The sequence below is a fragment of the Musca vetustissima genome, unplaced genomic scaffold (assembly GCF_032173495.1).
Source record: "Musca vetustissima isolate MV318-11 ecotype Yass unplaced genomic scaffold, APGP_CSIRO_Mvet_v1 utg1154, whole genome shotgun sequence".
In the NCBI taxonomy this organism is placed as follows: Eukaryota; Metazoa; Arthropoda; class Insecta; order Diptera; family Muscidae; genus Musca; species Musca vetustissima.
The window spans coordinates 343,384-353,390 of NW_026881586.1; the positions used below are offsets into that span (position 1 = coordinate 343,384).

Sequence of the window (10,007 nt, forward strand, 5' to 3'; positions counted from 1 at the left end):
TCCAATTTCTACTTCTTACAACAAATAAGAACAGCAACAACAACAACAACACCACCAACCATTACAATTATCATGATCGTCATCAATACGGATCTTTTGTTTTGCTTCGATTGTTGTTGCTGTTGTAACCGTTCGTTCATTCCGCCTTTATCTGAACAAAAATATATAGGTAAGGAAGGGGACAAGTAGGTATGTCAGTATATTTGTATGTATCCATCCATACGTACAACAAATATGTGCGTTTGAATGTAAACATAAATACTTGTGTGGCGTTTTTGTTGGTACTTTGGTTGTTGTTGTTGATGTTTCTTGGTTTGGTGCGTTTGTAAGTGGATGTGTATGGAGGATGACTGGGATTTAATTTCATTTTACTCGGTCACCAACGTCTTGAACTGCTGCTGCTTCTTCTTCGCCTCGAAAGTCTTCTGAAAAATCATAAGAAAGGAAGAAAAACAAGTTTTTATCGTGTTAATTTTTTGGGCCCCTGTCGTTTAGGATATGAGATGAACAGGGATGGGAAAATCTAAAATTGTGCCTCCGTTGCAAATTATATTCCTGATTTAAATGCTCGATATAAGATACATTTAAACTGACGCCCCGATTATTAAAATCCCATAGATTTGATTCCATAACTTTATTAACTGTAAATTTATCAATGTTAAATACCCTCCTAATTCCACTTATAATGTGACCTATGTTGAGGCAAAGAGTTGACCTATATTGAGGCAAAGATATTCTAACTCCAGAATATGAAACCTGGGACCCATAATATGAAACCTTTAACTTGTCCATCTCTGTTGATTGTGTATTCTGAATATTCCCCCAACGATGATCGGTTAAATCCAACAGAAATTTGGTTTCAATATGGGTGTGTATAAATGATTGGTCCGGGTGAGGATGTGCAGTGGTTTGACTGGCTGTATTGATCGCAAGCATCATCTCCCATTACTCTTCCCTCTCGCTCTGCTTCATCGATGTTGGAAAAAAACTCTTGATGATGTTTTGCTAAGGAATGCGCGCACTTCCGTTTAATGTCTGTCTAGGTCCATAAGATCCAACAACAACAACAAGATCGTGAAGCAGCAGCAGCATCATCATCGTCGCACGAAGACTAAAAAGACAACATAAACATAATCAAGCAAAAAATAAGACTCGCAGGTAGCAAAGGCAAATCTTGTGTTGCTGCTGGCTGACATACGGAACAGGACAGACAAGACACAGATGTATTTGTAAGGGAGGCCGAAACCAGTAACACTCTTTAAATTATCCATCCATCGAATGACAACAACAAAAGTATTTCAAACTCAGCCAGATTCCATAACTAACATTTAAGGCTGGATGGATGTGATATTTTCTTGTTGTTGCTGCTGCTGTCTTTTCTTCTGACATTTGTTGTTGTTATTCTTAATGTGCATAAAGACGGCTGCGCTGCTGCTTCGTTGCATTGTTGTTGATTTGTAACGGAGATGGACATTGTCATTTTATGGCACATTTTTTGGTACCAAATCTATATATTCATTTGAAATATGCTGCAGGGTTTGAAGACCCGTGAATGGTATATGGTGATATATTTTGGAATATTTTCCATGGTATTTAGAAACGACCCCCAGATTTATTCGAAAATTACGATACCAGCCCCTCTCTTAAAAAATAAAAATGTGAAATTAAAGAAAGGAATAGGAAAATTAACAATACAGTCAATCATTCAAAGTAATTCCTATGTCATCGGAGATTTATACTGTGTCCTGTGAGAAATATTTTATGACTCCAATTCCGAAAGGGAGATAAGAATAAACTAAACATTTGAACGTAAAAATTGAGAAAATGTAATCCTTCATCTCTCACCTAGCTGAGAATTTCTGCAAGTAAAGTCATCTAAAGAAAATCAATACTAATTAATTCAGATTAATAATGGATCGACATTAATTTTTTTTCCGTGAAGCTCAATATTCGTAATTTTATACAGGGTGGTCCCTTGACATTAGGAGTTAACGGTATTTCATTGTTGCAAGATCTAACAATTTTACCCACCATACATGTCAATAATATATGCTTGTATTGTGGGTAAGGCTCTGTGTTAAGCTTATTCCGATGGACAAGAGTGAAGACTCTGATTTCCCCCAGTAACATTCGGACAAAGTAGTACATTTTAGAAATTTAAAATTCCTCATCCCTGTTGTAAGAAGAAGGCGAAGGCATACAGCGTGTGTTCCTTGGTTGTTCGTTTTGTGTTCAACGACAACAACTTTGCCTGCTAACGCCGCCGCCAACACACAATCGACCAGCAAGTACAAACTCTAGCAAAGAGCAGAGCACCACCAACAACTGTCTTCCTCTCTTCTTTTTTGTTTGGCTTTTATTCCTCTTCTTCAAACATTGTTTGTAGACGACGTCGACGTCATTATACTTGGTGTTGTTGTTTTTGTTATAGACGACGACGTCGTCTCCGTCGTCATCATCATCAACGTTGTATTCTCAGTGTGCTGAGAGTTGTTGTTGTGGTGGTGGTGTTGTTGTCGAATGCTCAAAATCCGTGTCTTTGCTACACTCGAATATTTAGTTCAAGTGTGTGTTCAATAAGAAGTTAAACGTTTACTGAGCAACATCGTCTGTGTCGTGTTGTCCGTGTGCCCGTGTCGTCATAATTGCGCGCGCCTAACGAAGAAAAAACGAAATATTTAATTTTTTATTTAAAAAATAGAAATATATTTACTTGTGATAATACACTACCAGCTAGCTAAGAACAAACAAAAGTTCTCACTTTTGCGGAATATAATTTGCCATACTCATCATCGTCAACATTGCCATTATCATCATCAACGAATCAACAACACACCAAAGCGATTTTCGAATATCAACAACATTGTCAATGGTGCTGCAATTTTGAAAATAATCAAAATAACATATTAACAAATAAAAGGTGGATAAATAATTTGTATTAATTTTGAAAATTTAAAACATTTTTTAATAACAAAAAATATACAAAACTATTCTGAATTCTAAAAAGAAAAAAATGTGTGTGTGTGTGGATGGTGTTTACAATTCCCCCAATAAAGAAATAAATAAATACAAATAATTAAAACAATTTCGAAAATTATTGTGGGTAGCTGCTGAATAATTTGTAAATTTTTTCTGCTACATTTGGATACACTACAACAATACGAACCAACAACAACAAATCATAAAACATTATAAAGAAAACAACGAAAATTAAACAAAAAACCGTTTTTGGTTCGATTATGGCAGACGGATGTGATTGTTTATTTATTCGTCCGTCTTGTATTCTGTTTGGGTTTTGATTTGAAATTTGATTTCGATTTCCTAAAATCTTAAACATCTGTGTCGGCGGCGTCGGCTACTCGCGTAAACGTCTTGTATTCTATTTATTTATGTACGATTGATGTTGTTGTTGCTGTTGTTGTTTATTCTTCAACAATTTTTGTGTGTGAAAATATTTCCCTGCTTTCGAAACGGAAGTGACCGATTTTTTCGATGAAGAAAGAGTCTGACGCGTTTTTTTGTTGTTGTTTTGTTATGGTGTCTTTGCTCACAATTTAGATACACAAGTACAAACGTACACACATACACATGTTTGTATATTAATTTGAAGAAACAACAAGCAATACAAACAATATTTAAATTTACACCCACAGAAGACTCATCATCGCCGTCAAATAGAAGAGAAAATAAAAAAAAAACTACAATACAATATCGGTATTTAAAAATCAAAACAAATGAGAACTAATTCTTTTTTTTCATTTTGAAATATGATCGAACATGTATTGAACTTTTGTTTGAAATAATAAGAAATATGAATCATAAATAACAATTTTGAAAATTTAAAGCAAACCCATAAATTGTGTTGAAAATAAAGGATACAGGAAGTACACTAAAAATAAACGAATACACAAACAATTGATGTATTACAAAAACAATGATATCGAAATACCCAGGAATAGTAAACATATGTGCAAGAATTAATGGAAATGTACAGAAATAGATAACATGTTTTGAAAAATCTCAGGAAGAAATACTCCCCATCAATGTATTGAAATTTTATTCATAATTTCTATTTATATTTCTTCTATTTTATTAAATGTTACAAAAGAAGAAAATTAGTTTTGTTTACATAATTGTTATTACTATTTAATAAACTGGAATCCGATCGCGTATTTCATTATCCTGAATATATTCCGTTTATACTTTAATATTTAAAATTATAAGGAATAAATTTTGATTTCTTAACTTTTAACCTGTAAATTAAAATTAGAAAGGTTTTTACCACTTAAAATAGGTGCGAATTAAACATATTTTGACACGACCTAATATTTATTTTAGAGTTTTAATATTTTTCCCAACGTCTATAAATGTAATTTATTAAAAAAATTATTACAATTACTAATTTATTATAAAATATAACCCACCAATATGCTTGAACCCCCATTAATTTATTTTTGTTTGTTTTTTCCTATTTGCAGCTTTAAATCTGTGACTGTCGTCTTTCAGTTATAATTACAACCGAAAATCTACACAAAAATCACCTCAATGTTTCTCCTATGATAATTTTATCGAATTCTAATTCTCTCACCATTGGATTAAATTGACGCGAACAACAATTAAAATAAAAAACGCAACTAACAACAGCCGAAGAGCAAAGATATTCTTCAAATTGTTGCAACAAAATCAAAATGAAAATGCTTCCGGTACAGTTATCATTGAATCCGCCTTTAGGCTTATGGAGCGATATGCTATGGCGTTGCCCACCAGCACCGCCCAGCCAATTGGCCGAGCTTAAAACACAATTACCACCCTCATTGCCGTCAGATCCACGCCTATGGAGCCGTGAAGATGTGGCCGTATTCTTGCATTTCTGCGAACGTGAGTTCGATTTACCCAAAGTCGATTATGATCTCTTTCAAATGAACGGTAAGGCATTGTGCCTGCTGACACGAGCTGATTTCGGCCATCGGTGTCCGGGAGCTGGCGATGTCTTGCACAATGTCTTACAAATGTTGGTGATCGAATCGCACATGATGCAGTGGCATTTACCAAATAGTCCTGTCACGCCAACCAGCCGTTATCCTCTTTCGCCGCACAGTCATCCACCTACCCCGACTTGGCCGCCCATTGGGGCGCCAGAAAGTGCCTTCCATCAGACCTCACATTTAGCTCCACATCATTTCATGCCACCCAATTCGGTGACCCTTAGTCCCCCGCCTTCTGTAGATTCGCAAGCCAGCAGTCCGCCCCAAAGCCATGATCAAGCACAACAGCAACAGCAGAATGGAACATCAAATTCCCCATCCTCCTCGTCGTCGTCATCATCATCGTCGGCCCACAATGGCAATAGCAGCAGCAGCAGTAGTACAAGTAGCACGGGTAGCACTTCGTCAGCATCTGCACAGGCTACAGCTGCGGCGGCAGCAGCAGCAGCGGCGTTGAGCGCCAGCAATGCTTTCAGTGCCTTAAAACAGCAGCAACATAATGCCACCAGTGCCAGTAGTCATCATTCGGATTCAGATGAGGAAAGCTATTCTGAACCACCTGCAGCCAACAGTACAATTGTGAATTTCTCCGCCCAATCTTATCAAGCGGCGGCAGCTGCTGCCGCAGCCGTGGCCCAATATAACAACAGTCCGCCCACAACGCCCATTCTCAAGGATATGCCACAAAGCTTGAAACAACAGATCAAGAACACCTTTGTCAATTCATGGTCTCAACAGCAACAACAACAGCAGCAACAACAACATTTGAACTTGGAACAACAAAAACTACCCAACTTGGGAGGTGGTTCAGTATCAGCGCCCACCACACCTAGCTACATGCAACCAGTGAAGAGGGAATTCTTCCCCGACAAGAGTGACAATCGTTATATGCAACCAGTAAAACGTGAATTTTTCCCCGAAAACACTGAACCCAACACAAGTAAGTTAACACACAATAACACCATCAAAATTATCGATTTCTAATTGAAACCCATTTTTGTCTCCTCTTTCGTTTAGATGGCCGCTTGTTGTGGGACTTCTTGCAACAGTTGCTCAACGATCGCAATCAGAAATACAGTGATCTGATTGCTTGGAAATGCCGTGATACAGGCGTCTTCAAAATCGTGGATCCCGCTGGTCTGGCCAAATTGTGGGGCATCCAAAAGAACCATTTGTCCATGAACTATGACAAAATGTCACGTGCCTTGCGTTACTATTACCGCGTCAACATCCTACGCAAAGTCCAAGGTGAACGTCATTGCTATCAGTTCTTGAGAAATCCCACAGAGCTGAAAAACATTAAAAATATTTCCCTGCTAAGACAATCGGTGGGTCAGACGAATGGTACAAATGGCAGCCCTGGAGCTACTAATTCAAATGGTAGCAACTCAAATGTTAATCAATCGCCTTCCTCGATTACGAATTCCCCAACCTCCAATGGTACCAACTGGGCCATGCCAACCCAAACTCCAGCCAGCCAGATGCAGACTCCACAAAGACCTTCATCGCAAGGCAATCCCAATCACTTGACTTTGCCCAATGGTATTTCATCTGCTGCCGCTGCGGTGGCCGCAGCTGCTGCTGCCGCCTATGGTCCGCCACCATCGTCACCGTTGTTTATGCATGCCATTAATGGAGCCTTCCACTATTTGTCATCCAACGGTGTACCGCCAAATTCACCCGCTGCTCTGCCCACAACACCCAATGAGAAATTCCAATTCAACATTATGAAGAATGAACCAAATGCAGTATCGCCGCATGAGACATCCGGTCCATCATCCGATGAAATGAAACCCACAGATTTGAGTGTAAGCGGTAGTGTCGAGAAGAGACCCTATTCCAGTCCATCGGCCAATGACGATTGCTATCCGTAAGTATTTCAGTTTCGTACCTACATATAAAATTAGAGATTTGGTGACATTTCTGATACCGAATTAACATATTGAAATGAAATTTGTAAACTAATTTTATTCCTTCTCATTTTTTCTCTTCAGATTAATACGAAATGCTGATGGCTTGACAACAATTAAATTAATACGTTACAATGAAAACGAAGGTGGAGCTGCAACTCAACAGCAAAATTCAAGTCTGAATGACAGCAACGACAATCAACAACAACAGCAGCAGCGTAATACACCAACACCCATGGACAGTGAATCCAGTGAAATGGAATCCAGTCCCAGCCATGACAGCATGGGTGCCACAGATCTGCGAAAGTAATTTCCTCCAAAAAATAACTGGGAAATACGCATTACACAAAATGTTCAAACACACCACGACAATCATTTTAGGGATATTTCCAAGATTACAGATTTACACAGTCGAACGTGAAAATGTCATGTAAGGAACACGAACTGTTTGTGTACTGTGTAGCTGCTGTTACTGTACTCTGAAATGCATACCTCTATTGATTGTTGTGATTAGGAAAACAAACAAAAAAAAAAAAAACACAAAGATTGGTCTTCGTTTCTTTCTGGGTAGATTTTCAAAAATATGAAAAGAAGAAGAACAGCAACAAGAAATGTTTATACTCTGTATTTAATTTTGTTAAATTGTTAGGAAATTACGACATGTGCCAATTTAGAAATTTATCTTTTCTTATTCTAATGTACAATTTATTACAAAAATAGGTATTTTTAATTAGAGGAGTAGCAAGCATTATATATAACTCCTAAATGAATTCTGATAAAACAAAAACTGATGGATTGATTCTCCCCCTTAAATTAAAATGAAAAAAGTAAACAATTAATAGAATAGAACCATTTCCTCCCCTCCCCTTGTTAACGATGGTTTCGTAATACCTCCAATTACTCCCCCCAAATGATGCCCCCACTAATGAGAATAAGAACAAAAATTGTTACTTGTTATTTACATAAATATTGAAATCATGAAAAGAAATAACTGTATTTATTAGAAACAAAGCTTTTTTCTCTCTGGAACAGCTTTAACCAATTTGAAATTCTTCTAAGAAACAAAAAAATTAAAATCAATGATTAAACATACAATACAAAAAATAATAATTGCAAACAAAATGTGATAGCAAAAAATTTATAAAGAAATGATTAACAAAATGGAGAGTAAATACCACAAGATGAAAAAATAGAATTCTTTATTCAAAGTACACATATCTTTTTTTATAAATATTAACAACAAATTCTATTAAATGAATTCGCTAATAATTTGTTCTCTCATTTACAATTCATTACTCCTTTTTAATTCATTTGAGACTTGTTTTTTTTAAATTTTTCTAAGCCTAGCTTGGGAAAATGGAATCATTTTTTTTTTTTGAAATCCCCTCAAAAAGCAAGCTGAATGAAATGTCTTCGTTTTACAATCATTTCACATTGTTAGAATAAAATTGAAACAAAAATAAAACTCTTCCCCCCTTGGCTTCCATTAAGAGTAATTTCTGTTTTTTATATACACATATACATACTTATATATATATATATTAAATATTTTTTAAATAAGAACTTTAGCAGAAAAAGAAAAATCTGATATAAAATTGCTTTAATATTTTCAGTAATTTAATATTTTTTATTAAAATAAAAAAAACCAAGAAAATCAAATCGTATTTATCTTAACAATTTATGTAGTGTTTAATGAAATATTTTTATAATTTTTCATTGTTTTCTTTTTTATTTCTCTATTAATATGTTTAGTATTAGCCAGCCCCTTTGTAAATATTTCAAAATACGAATTATAATAAAAAATAATGAAACAAATGTTTTATTGAAAACCCTAAACCATAAGATCAAATTTCAAAAATATTCAACACAATTTTTACAATTTAGCCTTATAACAAAAAAGGGAAAGAAACATGCATATATACATACAACAACTCTTATATATTTACATACTTACCATTACCAATACAAAAAAACGAAAAAGAAAACAAAACGGAAATGAAGAAGAAAAGGAAATCGTCTATTTACACAATTTACAACAGCAACATTTCTTTCTGGTAAAAAACCCACATTTTTAGCTTTAATTTAATAGCTTATAGCTGTATTACCAATTAATTAATTTAATTAAAAACAATGAAAAAAACAAACAAAAACAAGAAATGCAAATTATACCATGAAATATAAGTAGTTGAATAAATCAAAACAAATAAAAACATATTTTTTCTTTTGTCTTCAAAAATAAAATTACTTTTAAAACAAAGAATAATTTCTGTGTTTTATTTATAAAATTGGATACCACATTTCACGAAAAAAAAATATTCTATGACCCAATCGTAAACGTCATAGAATATTATTGAAAACGCTCAATTTGATTCTTGGATACACTATTCCTCCCATCCTGAACCTTTGGGAAAAGGTTATGTTTTGTGTAAATAGACGATTTCCTTTTCTTCTTCATTTCCGTTTTGTTTTCTTTTTCGTTTTTTTGTATTGGTAATGGTAAGTATGTAAATATATAAGAGTTGTTGTATGTATATATGCATGTTTCTTTCCCTTTTTTGTTATAAGGCTAAATTGTAAAAATTGTGTTGAATATTTTTGAAATTTGATCTTATGGTTTAGGGTTTTCAATAAAACATTTGTTTCATTATTTTTTATTATAATTCGTATTTTGAAATATTTACAAAGGGGCTGGCTAATACTAAACATATTAATAGAGAAATAAAAAAAGAAAACAATGAAAAATTATAAAAATATTTCATTAAACACTACATAAATTGTTAAGATAAATACGATTTGATTTTCTTGGTTTTTTTTTATTTTAATAAAAAATATTAAATTACTGAAAATATTAAAGCAATTTTATATCAGATTTTTCTTTTTCTGCTAAAGTTCTTATTTAAAAAATATTTAATATATATATATATAAGTATGTATATGTGTATATAAAAAACAGAAATTACTCTTAATGGAAGCCAAGGGGGGAAGAGTTTTATTTTTGTTTCAATTTTATTCTAACAATGTGAAATGATTGTAAAACGAAGACATTTCATTCAGCTTGCTTTTGAGGGGATTTAAAAAAAAAAAAAAAAATAATTCCATTTTGCCCAAAGTG

The 10,007-nt window shown here is 34.2% G+C and overlaps 1 protein-coding gene across 2 annotated transcripts; it reads left to right on the forward strand.

Moving 5' to 3' along the window:
* The first annotated feature begins 4,659 nt into the window (after nucleotides 1-4,659).
* Nucleotides 4,660-7,205, forward strand: LOC133327514 (ets DNA-binding protein pokkuri-like). 2 transcript variants are annotated; one of them, XM_061536033.1, is made up of 4 exons: nucleotides 4,660-5,925; nucleotides 6,003-6,417; nucleotides 6,448-6,855; nucleotides 6,980-7,205. In XM_061536033.1, the coding sequence occupies exons 1-4, from the start codon at nucleotides 4,689-4,691 to the stop codon at nucleotides 7,203-7,205; spliced, it is 2,286 nt and encodes a 761-aa protein (XP_061392017.1). In that variant the 5' UTR covers nucleotides 4,660-4,688. The 2 variants fall into 2 exon arrangements, with proteins under 2 accessions (XP_061392017.1, XP_061392016.1); XM_061536032.1 differs by having other exon boundaries at nucleotides 6,003-6,855.
* Nucleotides 7,206-10,007: the final 2,802 nt, after the last annotated feature.

Excerpts from the sequence above, each read along its gene's own strand:
- LOC133327514 (XM_061536032.1), top strand. The coding sequence starts at position 4,689 with ATGAAAATGCTTCCGGTACAGTTATCATTGAATCCGCCTTTAGGCTTA. Across the intron at positions 5,926-6,002 it reads AAACACTGAACCCAACACAA|ATGGCCGCTTGTTGTGGGAC; the intron begins GTAAGTTAACAC and ends TCTTTCGTTTAG. Across the intron at positions 6,856-6,979 it reads GCCAATGACGATTGCTATCC|ATTAATACGAAATGCTGATG; the intron begins GTAAGTATTTCA and ends TTTTCTCTTCAG.